This window comes from Tubulanus polymorphus, chromosome 10, assembly GCF_964204645.1.
Source record: "Tubulanus polymorphus chromosome 10, tnTubPoly1.2, whole genome shotgun sequence".
Classification (NCBI taxonomy): Eukaryota; Metazoa; Nemertea; class Palaeonemertea; order Tubulaniformes; family Tubulanidae; genus Tubulanus; species Tubulanus polymorphus.
In genome coordinates this window covers 12,991,216-13,012,280 of record NC_134034.1, presented here as the reverse complement: position 1 = coordinate 13,012,280, position 21,065 = coordinate 12,991,216, and the positions used below count along the sequence as shown (strand labels likewise).

Below are 21,065 nucleotides of genomic sequence, written 5' to 3'. Positions count from 1 at the left end.
GTTGCCGCTGCTGCTGCTACTGCCACTGTTGAACTGCTGTTGATTATTTTCGTTTTTTCAACTCGTTCGAAAGCCAATCGAGACCCTCGTAAAGTCCGTCCCCGCTCGTGGCGCACGTCGCCTGAATGTACCAGCTACGACTACGAATATCGTGAAGTCCTAATTTGTCGGTGACCTCCGCGGCGTTCATCGCGTTCGGTAAATCCTAAAACGAAAAGCGTTTCATAACGTAACGATGAATCGTGGTCCCAATGGGAAAAATGTCTGCCATTTGAATCGGTGAATTTCTAGTCGTTATTTGACTCGACTCGTGCGACAGAGGAACACACATTTTTATCCCAAACGAATTGTTGTTTTAACAATCTGCGGGGGACGGGCGCAGGAAAACCCTGTTAAGGCGTTAACTGTGGTTAGTACACTGTGGTTAGGCATAAGTGGGCGCAGGAAAACGCTGTTAGCTACCATTGTCTTCGTGCAGCCTCGTATTTCAAGCTGGTTAGCCTAACCACGGATAAGCCACTAACCACGGTTAGGCTAACAGGGTTTTCCTGCACCCGCCCCACAGATTGATAAAACAACAATTGGTAGGGATAAAGGCAAGGCTAATGATTCAGCCATAATCCGCTAGCAGGATCACTATCGGGTTACCGAACTTCAATTTCGTTCGACATCTACATCTCATTTAGATTCGAGTCAACTTTTCCGATTATAAATTTTCAGTGAAATCAATACACATACACCGAGTGAGTAGGCAATGTTGTATCTACCTGATGACTCGTTTGATGATTTTCGGATTTGGAAACCTCAAAACCAAGTCAGTCAGTCGGATATTTACTACGAATAACCCGATGTTTTGTTGCGCCATCTGGTGGTGCCAGTATCCCATTTCAAGCATAATGTACTTGTAAGGAAAAAAGTGATTTCTAATGTGGTCCCCCGGATGATATCGAAATCGAGCTGAAGAGTCTTCAAATATCTCGAATATGATTCTGTGCGAACAGAATCTGGACGGTAGCCGTTGATGACGTCATAGGGTGAGTGATGGCCGGCGAGATTAGAAAGAGCCGTTGTTACGGTACCTGTTTGTTGGCGAACACTAATAAAACGGCGTCTCTGAGCTCATCTTCGTTTAACAATCGATTTAATTCTTCTTTAGCTTCGCCGACACGTTCTCTATCGTTACTGTCGACTACGAATATCAAACCTACGAAACGACGAAATCAACCTCGAATCATAACCTCAAATCATTAATAACTCATCGTGTTTCAGATCAGGACCCAGGTCCACAGTTGTTTCTGAGTTAAAGTTAGTGAATTTTCAGTGAGTTGACTCGGAGTCAAATCCAAACTCAAACCGTTGAACCGTGCCTGGATTACTCAAGTAAGTCAAATACCTGGACCCAGTTCCACAGCTCTGAGTTGGAGTTTGAGTTAAAGTTAGTTCATTTTCAATGAGTTAACTCGGAGTTAGATCTTAACTCGGAACTGTGGAACTGGACCCCAGATCTACAAACCTTGCGTGTTCTGGAAATACTGTCGCCACAGAGGTCTGACTTCGTCTTGACCGCCGACGTCCCACGCGGTGAAACTAATGTTTTTATATTCTACAGTTTTTACGTTGAATCCTGCAACAGAAATGAGAGAAGCCTCTACTGAGAAAACTATACCCAGCAGCCCCCCCCCCTCCCCCTCTCTACCCCGGCCACATACACTCACCGCTGGTTGGAATAGTCGTAACTATTTCACCTAATTTCAGTTTGTGTAAGATCGTTATTTTACCAGCTCCGTTCAAACCGACCATCACGATTCTGATCTCTTTCTTGCCGAACAGAGATTTCATAAGACTTTGAAAAGCTCCCATTGTTCTTCTCAGATCAATCTATCTAATATTCGTGCTGCAATTTGAAAGCCGGGTTGATTACATAAATGCATCAGAGACAGGGTGCGGGGCAGGACGGACCCCGGGCAATCGTATTTTTGCCAAGATAGGTCACAAAATGGCGCTCGCTCTTTCGTGCACTATTATAGTGAGGCCATTTTGAGGCCTAGTTTTTGTATACATTATAATAATATTAAAAACACTAGGCCTATGAACCCCCCCCAAATTCTTCGATCCGCCCCTGAGGTTGGAGCGATGGGTGGAGGGCGAGGATAGGCCGGGCCAGGTCTAACAGACCGTAGAGTTATCATATCTTCACGTTAGAACACATCTTTTGGTCTCGTCAACACCCACCTCCCCCCCCCCTCCAACGCATACTAATCTACATACAAGACCCTAAATTCCTCTCACAGTGGATACATCAATCCACAGTGGAAAACGCGACTCTGATTTATAATATGCATTACTTACACTACTACTCATAAGAACTAAACAGCAAAATAGCAAAACATCCGACGCCCTGTTTTGATATCAGATCCTACAAAAACTGGTTTGTTATTTATAATCCCCGACCCCGCACCTGCGCGCCATTACATATACATTATACCTGGGAGAGAATCGATAACGGCACATTCAGCTATAATCGGCCTTAAAGAGAAATTCTTGCTGGTCCAGAAGAGTTTTTAAAGACCACGACCAAAAGCTTGTACTTTCGAAACCGACTTATAATAATATTCTATATGACGGAGTATCCATACGATTAGGACATGGCAAACAAAAGTAAGGATTATAGAAAATATAGTATGGTGCCGGTCTCTGACCTGATATAGAACGGGGTTATAGGGGTTTATAACTAGATCTATTGTGACATACTTGGAGTAATTACGGTTGACTGATTTCTCCGACAAAGTCACGAGAGGAATCTATTAATAATTCCACGGTTCTGGTTTCTATTGATTAGAGTCTAAATTGGGGGATTAAAGAGATTTTACATGATCGGACTGGACTTTATAACTTTAAACAGAATACACGTAAAACGTAAAATAAGATCTCATTTTCAACACCGTCTATGACCATTTGAAGGTAGGTGGCGCTGTCGTGTACTGAACCGCGTTCTTTTAGACCGTTTTAAAGATCCCGGTTACCTGGCTACAAAGGGTGATTAAGATGTACGTATTTGATGGCTAAGGATGGCCTGAGGTGAACTGAATTGATTAACTATTGGCGGGTTATTACAAACAACGCGAATACAGCTATATCCCTCTACCCACGTCCATCTCTACAGGAAACCTCCACGCGTGACGTCACAGAAACTACGGGATTGCTGCTAGTACGATACAATACAATACAATACAAAACACTTTATTGAACTCTTAAACTTTTATAATACAAAACAGTCGAGTGTGACAGCAAAAAAGTACACACAAGATAATCATACAATGTGGATAAGGATAAAATAAAAGAAAGGACAAAAAAATACAATCGAAGGGTATATGGCAGTACAGTAGCAGCCAGCACGTAACACACTCATGATAGTGCTTACTGACAGTCGTCTCTGCCCTCTACACGTGACGTCACAGTAGCTGCAGGATTGCTGCTAGTGCTGACTCGTCTCGCTCTTAAGCGATGTTTATATCTTTCCCCTTCTAAAGAATAACTTTTAATAGATACATTAATCATTTTTAACGTATGATCGAATATCGATCGTGTGGACTAGCAAAAGACTATAAACTAAATTTGTCGTAACATCATCGTCGTTTCAGCCGCGTTATCATCATTTTCTCGCTTCTCGCGTGTGACGTCATCGCCGGTGACTTCATGACCGGTGACGTCATCTTCAGTTGGTCGACTACATTTGCATGAGATGGTCCTGCGCGACAGATAATCGATATCGTCCATCGTTTCGGGAAGTGGCTGCTTTTTCGTTTCTGGCAACGGTAAAACGAGTATTCCGTTGACGACTGCTGCGACCCCTAGCGTCACGCCGAGATACACGGCGGATTTACGCGCCAAAACCTCCGCAAATGGCGCCAACATCGAACCGAATCTGGCGAACATCGAATTCATACCAATTCCTCGAGTTCTAAACAAAAACAATGAAAAAAAAATCAACAACCAACAATCATTTCACAAACTCATCTCCGTATTGCAGACCTCATACTTACCTGATATTGGTAGGATATAGTTCACTCGTGTAAATATAGATGGCGCCGTATGCCGTTGTTACGAAGAATTTTCCCATCGCGTTCATTGCCATGACAACGGGCACCAAATTCATGCCATTTACTAGAAAATAACAATAGAAATCAGACGCCTGCACAGCGCCACCTGGAACAGTGACAACGCCACCTATCGATCGAGCCTTACCGTGTCTGGGTGAACAGTTACTGATGAGAACGAATAACCCGGTCAAAATATAACACGACAAAACGCAGTACCGGCGACCAAATCTACAAATACAAATACAAATCAAACTTTATTCACTGTATGGAGAGCTGTTTGTAATAAATGGATTGAAAACGACTCACTTTTCAATGGAGAATTTCAGGAATATATACGCGGGTATTTCTACTACTGCTGTTAGGAAGAAGTTTACGAATCGATTTCCAACAAACGCCGTTGAACTGAACGACAGTCCGTAATAGACGATATTAGTATTCATCCTGTATGAACGGAGAGTTAACATATCAATGACTTATAGGGGGCGCTTCAGTCGATGAGATCAAGCTCGTCGGATGCACTCACCAAACGAATAGCATTAATAGCGACCAAATCCGTAGTTTGGGATGTTTCAATATATCCAAAACTCCAATATCCGCGTCACCCTGTTTAGTACAAGCACATTTCAGCTTCAATACAGCGGTGATATTCTTAAGTCCCGCTAGGCGGCGTTTTTGGCCATCTTCGGGCTGATTTGCATCACGCGATGCGGCCATTATGACGTCATCGATAACGTTGCTGGGTAGAGTCGCTCGGTTACGTTTTGCGGCTTTCTCTAGAATAGCGACGGCTTGTTTACCGCGACCGTTTGCGACCAACCACGGGACTGATTCCTCCAGCAACCTGTGGCGAAATACACAAATACTAAATGTGGAACTGTTGACTTGTGGAACTGTTGACTTGTGGAACTGTTTAATTGTGGAGCTGTTTGATTGTGGAACTGTTCAATTGTGGAACTGTTGAAGTGGAAATGATCAACTGTGGAAAAGTTCAATTGTGGAACTGGTGAATTGTGAAACTAGGGAAGTGGGCCTAGAAGTGTAAGTAACGGCTAAAAAGATTTGAACTTTACCAGACAGCGATAATGGAGAGATAACAGCTACATCCAACCAGTAATATAACATGCCTCCAATCTGTGAGTAAATATCCGACCAATGACAGAACGGATAACCAAATTGAATACCAGAAAAACTGATAACTAGCAGCGAATGAGCGCTTATCAGACGGGAATAGTTCGGCGTTTAGTGTAAACTGTGCCAGTCCGCTTCCCTGAAATACACACAACATACAGATCATCATACTAGGCAGGCTATTCAGCTGTGGCAGTCGACGTTTCCTCCTATGGCAAGTGGGAATCCGCTAGGTGCGCTAGTGTGCTGTTAGTTATATGAAAACGTACTTTTATAAATGCTCCGCTGAAGAATCTGATGGCGATATAACCGTAGGCGTCGCGAACCGTTAGCGTACACAGGCAAGTGAGTCCGGCACACCAGAGGGCGCCGAGAGCCGTCAACTTCCGCCCGAACATATCAGAAATCGTAGGAAAAATCAAACTTCCGCATAAAACTCCGAAAAAATAACAGGACTGACTGAGAGCGGAGAGATACGACTTATCACACACCAGGTCGAACTAAAAAACAAAAAAAAAGATTCTTATAAAATCATTTATCCGCGAGGCAGTGAGTAATTCGGTTGTCATACCTCAGTAACGATACTCGTGTATCCATCCGCGTTATACGTGTAGTCATGACAACCGGTCGTCTGATTGGTCAGTCGGGTGCGGTTATCGATCGATGAAGTCACGTACACGTGACATTGATCCAAGGTGCGGACGCTTTCCTTATTGTAAATGTACGGGATCGTTTGATTGGAGGAAGTGTTATTAGGTGTGGTGCAGTGATGAGGTGGAGTCCAACCTGCAATAAAACTGTACATCATTGAAAACAACCAGGAGCCACCCTCTTAGAAAATCATCCGGTTGTAACCTGGAGCCACCCTCTCAAACAATCTTCAACCTCTGGAACCATCCTATTCAGACATTCAGCATTGTTGTGCAAAAAGTCTAAATAGTTCGTTACTGGTAGTGGTTTCCGGAGAGCAGATTGTCTGAGGGATGCCTGCTCGAGGGGCTAATTGTAGCTGCTAAGACGAATATCGTGAACGTATCTAAAACTTACCGACGAAGACGTTTAAATAAGCAAAGAACGGACATGTTAGATAAACGAATACAGTCATTATAGTTGCTTTCTGCAACTGCCAAAGACTGCGTTTACCTCCGACCAGCGACAGAGCTTTATCAACTTCCATATCGAAACTATCCGTTACCCCAGTGACATCAACTACTCCTGCGTTAGTATACTCGCCCACTATAGAACATAAGGAGGAAATGACTTATCGCCGATACATAGTACATGGATGCGAGACAGATTGAGATAGGGGGTAGGGTGCTGAAAGAAGCGAACACCAGAGGGGAAACGTGAGGCCCGTCTACAATACGGACTCGCCGGGGTCTTCAGGCGTAGCGTCTAGTGACAGATTATTACACCGGTGTCGCTGATGTCACTGAGAAACTATCCGGTTCCCCAGTGACACCAACTCCTGCAACGCATCCTCGTCAACTGGAGAGTATTGTGAGGAAATGACCTGCGCTTTCCAATGGGATATGTAGGGACTTAAATGATCGACTATCTATCCTTCTCATTCCCCTCTTCTATTCCCAGAACTCATTACCGAAAAGGGGATGAGAGGATAAGTAGGTTTATCTAAGATAAAAGGTTTAGCAGTAAACACTTCTCCCAAAACTCATAAAATCGTGAGAAGAAGACTAGTGTATGTAAGTGCTAGATATCCAAAAACAGGTCTCAAAATCATTAATCTACAACAGTACAAGTTCATCCCTGGGGCAAAAATCCAACCGGGTAGAACCCAAAACAAATTAGTAAGTAATAGAAATAAACGTTAAAAATTGCGTCAATTGGTAGAAAATATAACCATGGGGCGGGAAGCCCCCGACCGTAACTAGCGTGAATAGAGTCTACTAGTCACCCTACGAGCGGACGCGGAAATTCTCATAAACCCGAGCCAAACAGATATTAGAGACCCGAGGTAGAAACCTGTAGAAACCTCATAGGACAATGAGAAATAAGCCGGGTGATTTTTGAGTCATACGACAAGCAATTGATCATGTAACAATGACGCAAGCTTACTATCATACATTAAGTGTAACAGCCTGACGGATCTCGAAACTAACGATAATAAAATGAATTAATTGTACAGCATTCGCCCGTATATAATATAACAAGCAAACTAACATGTGTCATGCTTCGGGCCCTCTGTCTAGACTATAATTTGCCTGGACTTGCCATAAACCTTTTGGCCATTACTTGACACAAAATCTCCTGCCCAACCTCACTAGTTGGCACAAATCGTCACCGCCCACTCCAACTAGTTGGCACGAATCGTCACTGTCCACTCCAACTAGTGGGCGCAAAACCTTCACTGCCCAATCCAACTAGTTGGCGCAAATCCAACTCCAACTGCCCACTCCAACTAGTTGGCACAAATCTTCACTACCCACTACAACTAGTTGGCACAAATCTTTACTGCCCACTCCAACTAGTTGGCGCAAAATTTTCAGTACCCACTACAACTAGTTGGCGCAAAATCTTCACTACCCACTCCAACTAGTTAGTACAAATTTTCACTACCTACTCCAACAAGTTGGTACAAATCTTAACTGCCCACTCCAACAAGTTGGCAACGAAATTAGACTAAAAACGGAACTCTCACCGGATAGAAGTCGACCGAACGGGTTGTAGTCTTCAGGCAATGTGTTTAGTGTCTGAATATTACACAGTGTCGCTGATGTCACCGAGAGACTAACAAAACCGTGGGAATGTTACCGTCCAAAAAAATACTTGAAATATCATCCAAACGACTATTCTTGAGGCAGTATAATCCACGAACTGGGTTAAAAACAACCGATTTTACAATAAATTGATCTGATATATTATTTTATTTACAATATTTACATAGATTATCATCGCATACTATTAAGATAGATTTTATGGATTGATAGCGCATTATTATCAAGTAATAAAGATAACGTAGAGAAATTGGAAAAAAGTTTGAAGTTCGTTTAAAAACTCGCGAAATTAAACATAAATTGTCACTGTATATCTGTGGGTTGAACTCAGTGTTACTCAGAGAGGATTATGAAGGGTTTTCATGGACCTGAACTACGCTAAACCATGCGCTTCGTTCATATTGTCGATATCAGAGTCGAATAATAATCCTGAAAAAAAGAAAGGAATTTAATATTTCGAATGAACTCGTCTCGCGTGATGAGGTCTGAGGAGGAATAAGAGGGTTCAGAGAACTGAAGACTGAAGGTTGAACTTTTCAACAGACATCCAAAATCAGGCCCAACCACATGTCAAACCGAGCCAGAATTAGCCCAAAAGATTAGACGGGTGACCACCCTAACACTTACGGGATTCGAACACGCGACCTGCCGTTCATCAGTTACGTATGTTAACATTTTTAGACCATCGACCCTAACCCCCAAGCAAGACTCGCGACCAGGGGCCAGTTGCATAGTCATGGCTTAGACTTAAGACCAGTCTAAGACCAACTTAGTTCTATAGCCGATCTAACAACTTGAGACCAGTCTTAAGATTTAAGACCACTTTTGGACTTAAGTCACGACTGTGCAACTGGCCCCAGGGGGAGAGGGGCGCACAGGGGGAGTGGGGCGCACAGGGGGAGTAGGTGCGTAAGACACACTGGGGTGGACAGGGGGAGTGGGGCGCACAGTGGGAATGGGTGCAGATGGGAGCTGAGAACTCACCCGCGATACAGGCAGTCATAAAACAGGCAACATTACCAGCTATCATAGCTCTCAGTACGACACGTGATATATCCTGTCTGCGGTTAGGAGCCATCGCTCCTAGAGCTCCTAACATCACCCCTATAGAGCCGAAATTACTGAACCCGCACAGAGCGTACGTGGCTATCGTTTCAGAACGAACCTGTAAACAGAAACGGAGCATGAGTTTATTCGCGAGATCTCAATTTCTACGATCAGGAGCGTCCTCTGGTGTTAAGGGCAAGTGGGTAGAGAGATAGTGCTAATGATGGTGGCAAACAGGACTGGAAGCAGATCTTTTATAGAAAAATCGGATAGGATTCATTAAGAACCTTAGTGTCAGGGTAGCTTAGTATAATATAAGTTCTATAGGGTTCTAGGATTCTAGGACTTAAAGATGGTTCTCGGGTCCTTAAGATTGTCAGGTTCTAGGATTCTATGGTTCTTGAGTTTCATGAGTTCCATGCTGGGATTCTATGGTACTCGAAATCTGTGAGTTCTATGATCCTTTGATTCCAGGGTTCTAGGATTCTCAGGTTCTGGGATTCTATGGTTCTCGAATTTTATGAGTTCTATGGTTGTTTGATTCCAGGGTTCTAGGATTCTCAGGTTCCTGGATTCAATGACGCTCGAGTTCTATGAGTTATATGGTTCTCAACGGTTCTCAATGGTTCTCAATGGTTCTAGGGTTCAATCTATGGTTCTGAGGCTTACCGTCATGAAACCCCCAATCAGCGTTTTGTTCCAACTTTCCAATATGACGTCATCGTTATGATACACAACGCTTCCGTTTCCGGTAGCTGCGATGTATTTTTGAAACGTTTTTCTGTTTTCTATAAGCGTCGATAGGGCTGCGTAACCTACGAACTCGTTGATCGACACTTTAATTCCGATAAGTCCCGCGACGGCGCGACAGTCGCTCATATCCACACCCATTACAAACGAGAACGGCCACAAAACATAGGAGCAGATCATCTGGAAGCGGAAGAGAATAAGAATCTAGGAGCAGATCATCTGGAAGCGGAAGAGAATAAGAATCTAGGAGCAGATCATTTGAGGAGAGAATAGTATTATAGGTGCGGATCTGTGAGGGACAAACTGAGTTAACAGATTAGTTTAGTGTGGACGATCAGTTTTTGAAAGTTTACAAATAGTTAGTGCGCCGGGTTGCAAAGAATCGATGCGATGTTACCTCGAATGTAAGATAAGGGTATCCAACTCGAGCTCCGAGCCACATCAGACTGGAGTTTATAAAGTGAAGTATTGAAATAAACGCGATTAGATTCACAGCGACTCCGGCTACCAGTTTGATAGAGGCCGAGGCACCGTTTGATGCAGCTTCTAAAATATTACCCTCTTTCCTGGAAAGAAGATTACAACATTGAAGTGATTAGTTTGACTGACTCCCTACGTCCCAGATTCCCTTCCCGCTCCCTCTCTGTGCGTATCCACCGATAAATAATTTAGTTATTACTCCTCGTGAAGCCAGACTCTGAACCTGTGCTCAACTCACTGGAAGCTGTGCATGCGATGGCTAAATGCATGATTATCATATCCGACTATTGCAAATTTCAAATCTGTTTGTAATGTCTTCATCATCGTTATCATCATTCCTATGGTGATTATGAAGTTCAATAAAGACTGTTTGTATTTGTATTTGTATTTGTAATTGTAGTTTCAAAGATAGTTACGGTTTTTCCATATTCCTCACGTGATCAGTCGTCGTTTTGGATGTTCTTGTTTCCGGCCAGAATAGTTTCGACATGGCGAGTGCAGCTGGCGCTGACATTACAGATGCGCTCAACAAATGATTAGCAGGTACCTAGAAAAAAAAAACAAATATGCGAATTTACAAAATCGCCGAATTGATAAAGCACGTCAGAATGGACTCTCAATTCTACGGTGAGTCTACGAGTCTGAATTGAGGCAATTTTACTGATTTTGAATTCTAGCCGAAACGAGACTGTCGGACCGGTATTATTTACCCCGAATTCGATATAAGCGGCCATGACACTTCCGGCAACTGTCGCGAAGCCACCGGTACAGACTGAATGCAGTTCAGATCGAGTCATGTGAGGAATTAGAGGGCGAATCATCAACGGCGCTTCACTCTGCAAAAAAAAACACACGAACCATCTAGAACCACCTAGAAACGTGTTTCATTATCGCATTGTTTGTTGAATTTCAGCTCATTTGAATAAATCGACCTCGAATCGACCAATCAACGGCCTGTATTCGATCGACTAACCAATCAGCTGGCCTCTTACCTGACTGATGAATATATTAGCGGCGGCGTTAACGGATTCGGCAGCAGTTGTACCCATCACTTTCTGCATGAACCAGGCGATTTTCTGTACAACTATCTGCATTATACCGATATACGTTAGCACGGATACAGTAGCGCTGAAAAATACTATCACTGGTAGTACCTGTAATAAATAAATACAATACTATCACTGGTAGTACCTGTAATAAATAAATACAATACTATTACTGGTAGTACCTGTAATAAATAAATACAATACTATCACTGGTAGTACCTGTAATAAATAAATACAATACTATTACTGGTAGTACCTGTAATAAATAAATACAATACTATCACTGGTAGAACCTGTAATAAATAAATACAATACTATTACTGGTAGTACCTGTAATAAATAAATACAATACTATTACTGGTAGTACCTGTAATAAATAAATACAATACTATCACTGGTAGTACCTGTAATAAATAAATACAATACTATCACTGGTAGTACCTGTAATAAATAAATACAATACTATTACTGGTAGTACCTGTAATAAATAAATACAATACTATTACTGGTAGTACCTGTAATAAATAAATACAATACTATCACTGGTAGTACCTGTAATAAATGAAAACAATCACTGACACCATCATTATTGTAAGGATCTCATTTATCAGAATTATTACATGTATATTTCATAATCTATTTTTATTTTCATTATCAGTTTTCAGGGTTCATCCCCTCTCTGAGTTCAGCCTTGTTTGGCTTGGGACAATTACTCGACACGTTTTTGTACATTAATGACTAATTCATATTTGCGTAATGTATTATGCCCTGTACTGTTCTTTCGTGTTTAAATAAACTTCAATTCATAAAAATAATCAAATCATTTCAAGATTATTTTTAAAATGTGACCGTACAAAAGTATTAATCTGATATTTGATAAGATATATAAGATATAAACAGTAGAGTTTTGTAAGCGGAACAACCAAGAAAACATAATCACGATTGATAAAACACAATATCCGTGTTGAAGCGACGTAGAGAGAATCCCACAATAATAACGAAAAACAGTTCGAAAATGTAACTGAAGCAAGAAGTTCCACTATTCCTGGAGATGACTATTAGGATAAATAGTCGAAACGTTGAATAAACTACACTAGCTCAAGGAATACAGTATTCCTGGAGATGACTATTAGGATAAATAGTCGAAACGTTGAATAAACTACACTAGCTCAAGGAATACAGTATTCCTCAAGATGACTATTAGGATATAGTCGAAACGTTGAATAAACTACACTATCTCAAGGAATACAGTATTCCTGAAGATGACTATTAGGATATAGTCGAAACGTTGAATAAACTACACTAGCTCAAGGAATACAGTATTCCTCAAGATGACTATTAGGATATAGTCGAAACGTTGAATAAACTACACTAGCTCAAGGAATACAATATTCCTGAAGATGACTATTAGGATAAATAGTCGAAACGTTGAATAAACTACACTAGCTCAAGGAATACAGTATTCCTGAAGATGACTATTAGGATATAGTCGAAAAGTTGAATAAACTACACTAGCTCAAGGAATACAGTATTCCTGAAGATGACTATTAGGATATAGTCGAAACGTTGAATAAACTACACTAGCTCAAGGAATACAGTATTCCTGAAGATGACTATTAGGATATAGTCGAAACGTTGAAATAAACTACACTAGCTCAAGGAATACAGTATTCCTGAAGATGACTATTAGGATATAGTCGAAACGTCTAATAAACTACACTAGCTCAAGGAATACAGTATTCCTGAAGATGACTATTAGGATATAGTCGAAACGTTGAAATAAACTACACTAGCTCAAGGAATACAGTATTCCTGAAGATGACTATTAGGATATAGTCGAAACGTCTAATAAACTACACTAGCTCAAGGAATACAGTATTCCTGAAGATGACTATTAGGATATAGTCGAAACGTTGAAATAAACTACACTAGCTCAAGGAATACAGTATTCCTGAAGATGACTATTAGGATATAGTCGAAACGTCGAATAAGCTACACTAGCTCAAGGAATACAGTATTCCTGAAGATGACTATTAGGATATAGTCGAAACGTCGAATAAGCTACACTAGCTCAAGGAATACAGTATTCCCGAAGATGACTATTAGGATATCGCCGAAACGTTGAATAAACTACACTAGCTCAAGGAATACAGTATTCCTGAAGATGACTATTAGGATATAGTCGAAACGTTGAAATAAACTACACTAGCTCAAGGAATACAGTATTCCTGAAGATGACTATTAGGATATAGTCGAAACGTCGAATAAGCTACACTAGCTCAAGGAATACAGTATTCCTGAAGATGACTATTAGGATAAAGTCGAAACGTCGAATAAACTACACTATCTCAAGGAATACAGTATTCCTGAAGATGACTATTAGGATATAGTGGAAACGTTGAATAAACTACACTAGCTCAAGGAATACAGTATTCCTGAAGATGACTATTAGGATATAGTCGAAAAGTTGAATAAACTACACTAGCTCAAGGAATACAGTATTCCTGAAGATGACTATTAGGATATAGTCGAAACGTTGAATTAAATACTAAATTTAGCTTAAAATAACACTTTCGGGCTGTTTTTTGTTATTATCGTGGGATTCTTTCTACACAAAAAAAAAACATAACTGAAAACATACCTTGAAGGCAAACGGATGATCTATGTAAGCCTCGCCAAAAACGAATTCGGCACCGGCGTCGGCATGCGCGAGGAATTCGGAAACTCGTTTACCGGCCCAATCAAACGCGGCATATCCCCAAACAGTGCGCAGTATCAGCAGAGCGAATATAAACTGTAAACCTAAACCCCAAAATACTGGACGCCATTTCACCTACCAGAAGAAATAAAACATGTTTATTTAGTTGGGAATTTCACCTAGGAATGAAATGGATTTTTACGCCGTAAAAACCGTTACAATAATGTTTATACACGTCGATACCTAGTATGCTTTATTCAAGGGGTTCTGTGTGAGTCGATGTGCACTACGTCATCAATATTGACGGTTCAAACTAACGATTACAAACGTGAATTTTGGGCTTTGTTTCAGATACATTTCATTAATATTATTTCATTTTCGATAAATTTCAATAATTATTTTTTGGAAGATGTGTACTACGTCATCAATATATCCGGGCTAGACTGGTCAATTCAATTCAATTATCGATGTCGACAATATTGAACGGTATATGTGTTATTTTTCAATATAAAAATGTCAAGTTAGTTGTCTTGTCTTTATTTTATACTTACCCGAGCCGGATGTTTGGAAAATATGTAGAAAAGTGTAATATAGACGGCGACACCGGACAGCGATATGAGATTTCGTGGATTTTTCAAACCGACCTCGAACACTAGCACAAGTATCACGCCGATAACAACTAACACTATAAAACCTCTGAAATATAAACCGCTTATCTATATGAGTTTTGGTTCGGAATTCGCTGTGAAATAACAAATATTTCGAGTTGTTTTTGTACCTTCTGAGGAACGTGTAATAGGAGAGTATGAAAAATTCGAACGGATCAAAAAATGCGACGATTTTATCGCCGAACTTTCTGTGAATCAAAACAATCGCGTAACCGATAATTACAAGTAGGGTTAAAACCAGTAAACAGACGGATGGACCATCTCCGAAACTATAGTCCATCGCGAACCCGAAATAAACAGCGTAACCAGCCAATAGAATCGCGTAGAATATCCGCCATATCGAATTCCTGTTTGCCTCGTAAAACTGTCTGATATAATTGCTGATGTGTGTTACGGGTTTCTGACACCCGGTGGCGCTGTAGTCGAGAATCTCATCGTCAGTTTCATCGTCATTATCATCAGCTGTCGGTGCGTGCGCATCACTGGCGCCTCGTACATCAGCGCCCTCTTTCGGTTGGTATATGATGTGTATTTGTGTATCATTCTCATTAGTTAGTGTATCCGACTGGTCGCTAGGTGGCGTTGGTAACACGGGGCGTGAATCCTGATCGTTAGGTGTCGCTGGTAGTACGGAAAGTGAAGTCTGATCGATAGATGGCGTTGGTAGCACGGAACGTGAAGTCTGACGACACAAATAGAAGGAACTGATTTAGGTTAGAGAACATTCAGGCGTTATATGAATTATCATAGTCATTATGATAATAACGCTTATCATAATGATAGATATTAATATTAATTATATTTGAGGGATGAAACTAACCTTATCTTTAACCATGATTTTGAATATTTCATTCAATAAAATCCTTTAACATAATGATAAATACAAGCCCAACCGCACAGTAATACCAGTCTATAATAGTAATCCTTATCAGTTTATCAGTAAGGTTAATAGTGATAGGTGCTTTCTATGATTGGTTCAAACTAATTCGTTTAATTCGACCTTTATCAAAATCTACTTCCTGATAAAATTCCTCGATCTAAAATTAATTTGTTTGCACTTGAAATATACGATGACTTATTTTTTGCGGCGCTGACTTTAAACACTCGATTAGGTTTTATCGAAGCTATACCCGCAATCTGTTAATGGTTTAGGATCACGAGTCACCAGTTATAAACTGAATATAACAAACAAGTATCGATCCTCAATTCTACAGTTCAACTGTTGAACCCCTACCGTGGGAACTCATAAAGTTCCACTAGTTCTACCAGTTCCACCGTGGAGCCAGTTCCACTAGTTCTACCAGTTCCACTAGTTCTACCAGTTCCACCGTGGAGCCAGTTCCACTAGTTCTACCAGTTCCACCGTGGAGCCAGTTCCACTAGTTCTACCAGTTCCACCGTGGAGCCAGTTCCACTAGTTCTACCAGTTCCACTGTGGAGCCAGTTCCACTAGTTCTACCAGTTCCACTAGTTCTACCAGTTCCACTAGTTCTACCAGTTCCACTGTGGAGCCAGTTCCACTAGTTCTACCAGTTCCACTAGTTCTACCAGTTCCACCGTGGAGCCAGTTCCACTAGTTCTACCAGTTCCACTAGTTCTACCAGTTCCACTAGTTCTACCAGTTCCACCGTGGAGCCAGTTCCACTAGTTCTACCAGTTCCACCGTGGAGTCAGTTCCACTAGTTCTACCAGTTCCACTAGTTCTACCAGTTCCACCGTATCTACTACAATTGTTATTTTACTGATGATCATAAGAAATACATCTGACAATGAAACTATAGTGTAAAATCCTCATTTCATAACAGTGGACTCAGCTCCACTAGCTCAGTTCCACCGTGCACCCAGTTCCACCCATTCCACCAATCACACCATGTTCCAGTTCCACCGTGGACTCAGCTCCACTAGCTCAGTTCCACCGTGCACCATCGCAACACAAGTATTGAAACCAGATATTCTATATCCATTATTCAGGCTATTTTGTTACAGGTTGAGGGTAATATTGATTAGCAGTAACGGCAGATGAATAGAGTTACAGGATTGATAGGTGCTGATTGGTTGGTTTTTTGCTTCATATGTTTTTTCTATGAAGTTGTCGCGACAATTATTTGTCGCGTATCTAATAAGCCCGTCCGAGTCAACAGATCCTGGCGGAAGTGTGGAACGGTGTGGAACCGTGTGGAGCTTTGTGGAACCGCCCGTCCGAGTCAACCGATCCTGGCGGAAGTGTGGATCAGTGTGGTACCGTGTGGAGCTTTGTGGAACCGCCCGTCCGAGTCAACAGATCCTGGCGGAAGTGTGGAACGGTCTGGAACCGTGTGGAGCTTTGTGGAACCGCCCGTCCGAGTCAACAGATCCTGGCGGAAGTGTGGATCAGTGTGGTACCGTGGGAGCTTTGTGGAACCGCCCGTCCGAGTCAACAGATCCTGGCGGAAGTGTGGAACGGTGTGGAACCGTGTGGAGCTTTGTGGAACCGCCCGTCCGAGTCAACCGATCCTGGCGGAAGTGTGGATCAGTGTGGTACCGTGTGGAGCTTTGTGGAACCGCCCGTCCGAGTCAACAGATCCTGGCGGAAGTGTGGAACGGTCTGGAACCGTGTGGAGCTTTGTGGAACCGCCCGTCCGAGTCAACAGATCCTGGCGGAAGTGTGGATCAGTGTGGTACCGTGGGAGCTTTGTGGAACCGCCCGCCCGAGTCAACAGATCCTGGCGGAAGTGTGGAATAGAGTGGAACTGCATTTTAAGATAACGGATAATTCTGATTGTGCGTTTTGTGGAGTCGATCATGAAATTGTTTGTTCGAGTTTTCCTTCTCTCGTTTACCTGTTTAATACGCCCCCTAGTGGCGACTGGAAGTAAAAAACCTATGCGCTTTCGTCACCTGTTGCCGGGCGAGAATGAGGGGAGCGTCTACTCAACCACAAACACTAGAAAATGGTTAGATTGCGCAATGGCTTGCATAGACGATACAAAGTGCGGTGCGTACCGGTTTAAACCGGGTTCTTGTGATTGTGAATTATACCATGGCGTCAACCGAACTTCACCGACAAGTACCGGACAATTCCGGAAAGATGTTTACTGTAAAGGTTTGTAAAAATTAAGTTCAATTATAATCAATTTGTATAGTTTGGGGTTCGGATATAGGATTCGATCTAGGGTTTAGAGCTCGGTACAAGGGTTAGAATTTTTTTCTAAAGAGAATGTGTTTTACATTATTCTCCACACAGAATACAGAGGATGTTTTAAAGATACGGCGGATAGAGATGTCAATGGTCTAGAGAAATCAGATTTTAAGCAATTAACGCCCGATATTTGCCGCCAGTTCTGTTTGGAAAAAGGTAACAATTCGATGGCAGCGACACCTGAGAGCAATTGAGAGCACGGGTTGGTTTTGTTTACTTGAATGACCTTTAACTCAATTCATAATGCATACTTGTCTAAAAAAGAAACTGTCCCCTTCATAAGCGCCACGTCGGGTACTGAGAGATAGTCGGGTGGACAGGGAGAACCAGTGGGACCCAGGGGAATAGTGATAGTCAGCAGGTCCTAGTGGATTAGGGAGGGTCAGCAGGACTCAGTGGATTAGGGAGGGTCAGCAGGACTCAGTGGATTAGGGAGTGTCGACAGGACCCAGGGGAATAGTGATAGTCAGTAGGACTCAGTGGATTAGGGAGTGTCGGCAGGACCCAGGGGGTTAGGGAGGGTCAGCAGGACCCAGGGGAATAGTGATAGTCGGTAGGACTCAGTGGATTAGGGAGTGTCAGCAGGACCCAGGGGGTTAGGGAGGATTGTTATCTATATTACTGATATACATATTGTTGTATTTCAGGATTCTATTACGCCGCGGTACAGTACTCATACTCCTGTTTTTGCGGTAATCTTTACGGCAAACATGGACGCGTCGCTGACGCTGAATGCAATATGAAATGTTTGAATTCTCCAAGTTTTATTTGCGGTGGTTCGTACCGCAATTCTATATATTCTACATGAAAAACTCAGTCGTATCAGTTAATCGATGGTTTACTCATATCTAGTCGGGAGGTTTTTGAACCCGTTGTAAAGTTTTTGACTGGAAAACCAATACAGCGGCTATGGGCAGCTTCTGCGTGCTATTCTGCGTGTAGAAATTAAATATTAAAGTACCGGTTTTTTCTGCGTTTTCTCATTCGTCCTGGGAGGCCGAGCGAAAATATCGATACCATGTACGAATCGTGCGCCATCTAGCGGAATTAACACATCAACCGAATTTCCAATTGTATAAATATTGCATGTCTCAATGTTATCTACGCTGTATTTAATTATGTGTAGATAAATCTTCGTTGAAAGAAAAAAATTAGCGTTGGTTGTATTATTCCCTGGAGAGTGTTTCTAATTCGATTTTTTGCTTCGAATCCGCTTCCATAGTTGAATCATCAGTCACGGGTTTAAAAAAACCGCCCAATCATCCATAAATCATGAAACATCTATTCGTTCCAGAAATATTCAGATACTTCTCCAACGGGAACCCGCAAAGCCAGCTATCCCGCCAGATGGCGTGACGAGCAGTAGGTCGCCCGTAGCCGTAGTCAGAATTAGTCAATTTCCAATGAGCCTTGAACTGTACTTTAAGACTCTTAATCCATATATAATCACACTCCCTCCCCCCCCCCCCAAGAAAATATCGCATCCTTCTTCTCGATATCGGCATAGTTTTCACGAATAATCGATCTGTTTAAAAAAAGTTCATTCAGTTATAATTGCAATGTGAACTAAATCGAACGCGGACGACCAACGTGGACCACACTTGGTGTATTATATTACACAGTACAACACGGTACCTCCTTACACGCGTGTGTATACAATACAAATACCGAGCAGGTGTTTTTATAAACCTGTCTTCTATTCATCAATGGTTTTCGAAATCGAAACAGGAAAATATTTGAATATCGTCGTAAAAACACGCAGTGCAAAGTTTAGAAAAATAGCTTCGTTCAGGAACAGTCGTGCGGACATTTAACACTTAATCGCGCAAATTAGGATTTCAAATCTCTCAGGATCCAGTTCAACAGGTTGTGAGTTAGAGTTAACTGTGAACTCAGGATCCAGTTCCACAGTTGTGAGTGTAACTCTGGATCCAGTTCCACAGTTATGAGTTCGAGGTAACTGTGAACTCAGGATCCAGTTCCACAGTTGTGAGTTAGAGTTAACTGTGAACTCAGGATCCAGTTCCACAGTTGTGAGTTAGAGTTAACTGTGAACTCAGGATCCAGTTCCACAGTTGTGAGTTCGAGGTAACTGTGAACTCAGGATCCAGTTCCACAGTTGTGAGTGTAACTCAGGATCCAGTTCCACAGATGTGAGTTACCGTTAACTGACAAGTCAAGCGAATTTGTGCCGTTAATTTCGAGGTAACTCAGAATTCAGGATCCAGTTCCACAGTTGTGAGTTACAGTTAACTCAGGATCCAGTTCCACAGTTGTGAGTGTAACTCAGGATCCAGTTCCACAGTTGTGAGTTACAGTTAACTGACAAGTCAAGCGAATTTGTGCCGTTAATTTCGAGGTAACTCAGAATTCAGGATCCAGTTCCACAGTTGTGAGTTACAGTTAACTCTGGATCCAGTTCCACAGTTGTGAGTTACAGTTAACTCAGGATCCAGTCCCACAGTTGTGAGTTACAGTTAACTCTGGATCCAGTTCCAAAGTTGTGAGTTTGAGTTAACAGACAAGTCAAGTGAATTTGTGCCTTTAAGTTCGTGGTCTATGTTTATGTAATTAGCAGAGCCTACAAGACGGGTTCGAACCCTGGTGCGCCTTGTTCCGCCGATTGTAAAGGTCATCGGTAATTTGTTTACGCGTGTTTTCAGCTAATCGCCTGAACACGTTAAATCCCAAGCTTTGTTCTCGTCGGATTACTATCGTAATAAACCGATTAGGCTAATCCGCCCGAGGATTAATTGCCCGGTGACGATATAGGATTAGTTGATTACCAGTAAAGCACTGACTGTCAACAGACACGGGTAGACAGAGAGAGTAGAGAGGGGTCTACTACTGGTCTGGGGTATTGGATATTACGAGTTTGTAGTTTCACGAGTGAAGATCGCGAACTGCGCAGACGCTTAACAGGAAAAAGGAAGTTACGGGCCGCTATTTCTCTGATTGACAGCTTCTGCTAATGGACAGCTACCGCTAATGCACAGTTTCCTTTATAATGGACAGCAGCGACAGTGAGTTTTTTAAAGTGCTGGTGCGATCCTGTGACGGGTAAGAATATCTGATAACACACGCACGCGTTCAATTTACATAAGAGATTACGTCATCGGTGCTAATTTGCATATCGTATAATGTATGTATGTTGTATGACAATTCGATTGAGTTTGTTATGATCAGGGAAAATGGAATCTGGAGGAATCGGGAATCAGAATGAATCGATGAAATA

The 21,065-nt window shown here is 42.0% G+C and overlaps 4 protein-coding genes across 4 annotated transcripts; 1 reads left to right on the top strand and 3 right to left on the bottom strand.

Moving 5' to 3' along the window:
- Positions 1–5: 5 nt before the first annotated feature.
- Positions 6–1,873, bottom strand: LOC141911764 (ADP-ribosylation factor 1-like 2). The gene is made up of 4 exons (XM_074802801.1): positions 1,716–1,873; positions 1,514–1,624; positions 1,080–1,204; positions 6–205 (listed from the first exon to the last, which is right to left on the bottom strand). The coding sequence occupies exons 1-4, from the start codon at positions 1,858–1,860 to the stop codon at positions 44–46; spliced, it is 543 nt and encodes a 180-aa protein (XP_074658902.1). The 5' UTR covers positions 1,861–1,873; the 3' UTR covers positions 6–43.
- A 1,495-nt stretch (positions 1,874–3,368) lies between these two features.
- LOC141912073 (organic cation transporter protein-like) lies at positions 3,369–7,911 on the bottom strand. Its single transcript, XM_074803259.1, has 10 exons — positions 7,888–7,911; positions 6,276–6,464; positions 5,800–6,014; positions 5,498–5,728; positions 5,171–5,367; positions 4,624–4,941; positions 4,407–4,541; positions 4,246–4,328; positions 4,044–4,164; positions 3,369–3,961 (listed from the first exon to the last, which is right to left on the bottom strand). The coding sequence occupies exons 2-10, from the start codon at positions 6,403–6,405 to the stop codon at positions 3,610–3,612; spliced, it is 1,782 nt and encodes a 593-aa protein (XP_074659360.1). The 5' UTR covers positions 6,406–6,464; positions 7,888–7,911; the 3' UTR covers positions 3,369–3,609.
- Positions 7,912–8,158: 247 nt separating this feature from the next.
- LOC141911964 (solute carrier family 28 member 3-like) lies at positions 8,159–15,556 on the bottom strand. The gene is made up of 11 exons (XM_074803094.1): positions 15,473–15,556; positions 14,739–15,334; positions 14,536–14,680; positions 13,928–14,119; positions 11,233–11,394; positions 10,951–11,076; positions 10,657–10,787; positions 10,158–10,326; positions 9,680–9,940; positions 8,948–9,128; positions 8,159–8,392 (listed from the first exon to the last, which is right to left on the bottom strand). Exons 1-11 carry the CDS (start codon positions 15,485–15,487, stop codon positions 8,337–8,339), a joined length of 2,034 nt encoding a protein of 677 aa, XP_074659195.1. The 5' UTR covers positions 15,488–15,556; the 3' UTR covers positions 8,159–8,336.
- A 2,042-nt stretch (positions 15,557–17,598) lies between these two features.
- LOC141911633 (xylosyltransferase oxt-like) lies at positions 17,599–19,186 on the top strand. Its single transcript, XM_074802621.1, has 4 exons — positions 17,599–17,734; positions 17,876–17,986; positions 18,478–18,606; positions 19,125–19,186. Exons 1-4 carry the CDS (start codon positions 17,599–17,601, stop codon positions 19,184–19,186), a joined length of 438 nt encoding a protein of 145 aa, XP_074658722.1.
- Positions 19,187–21,065: the final 1,879 nt, after the last annotated feature.

Excerpts from the sequence above, each read along its gene's own strand:
- LOC141911764 (XM_074802801.1), bottom strand. The coding sequence starts at position 1,860 with ATGGGAGCTTTTCAAAGTCTTATGAAATCTCTGTTCGGCAAGAAAGAG. Across the intron at positions 1,205-1,513 it reads GTATTTCCAGAACACGCAAG|GTTTGATATTCGTAGTCGAC; the intron begins GTTTGTAGATCT and ends GTCGTTTCGTAG. Across the intron at positions 206-1,079 it reads TAGTGTTCGCCAACAAACAG|GATTTACCGAACGCGATGAA; the intron begins GTACCGTAACAA and ends TTTTCGTTTTAG.
- LOC141912073 (XM_074803259.1), bottom strand. The coding sequence starts at position 6,405 with ATGGAAGTTGATAAAGCTCTGTCGCTGGTCGGAGGTAAACGCAGTCTT. Across the intron at positions 4,942-5,170 it reads CTCTCCATTATCGCTGTCTG|GTTGCTGGAGGAATCAGTCC; the intron begins GTAAAGTTCAAA and ends ATTTCGCCACAG. Across the intron at positions 3,962-4,043 it reads CTATATCCTACCAATATCAG|AACTCGAGGAATTGGTATGA; the intron begins GTAAGTATGAGG and ends GTTTTTGTTTAG.
- LOC141911964 (XM_074803094.1), bottom strand. Across the intron at positions 10,327-10,656 it reads GTGAGGAATATGGAAAAACC|GAAAGAGGGTAATATTTTAG; the intron begins GTAACTATCTTT and ends TCTTCTTTCCAG. Across the intron at positions 9,129-9,679 it reads TGATTGGGGGTTTCATGACG|GTTCGTTCTGAAACGATAGC; the intron begins GTAAGCCTCAGA and ends TTCTGTTTACAG.
- LOC141911633 (XM_074802621.1), top strand. The coding sequence starts at position 17,599 with ATGGCTTGCATAGACGATACAAAGTGCGGTGCGTACCGGTTTAAACCG. Across the intron at positions 17,735-17,875 it reads GAAAGATGTTTACTGTAAAG|AATACAGAGGATGTTTTAAA; the intron begins GTTTGTAAAAAT and ends TTCTCCACACAG. Across the intron at positions 18,607-19,124 it reads TCCAAGTTTTATTTGCGGTG|AAATATTCAGATACTTCTCC; the intron begins GTTCGTACCGCA and ends TATTCGTTCCAG.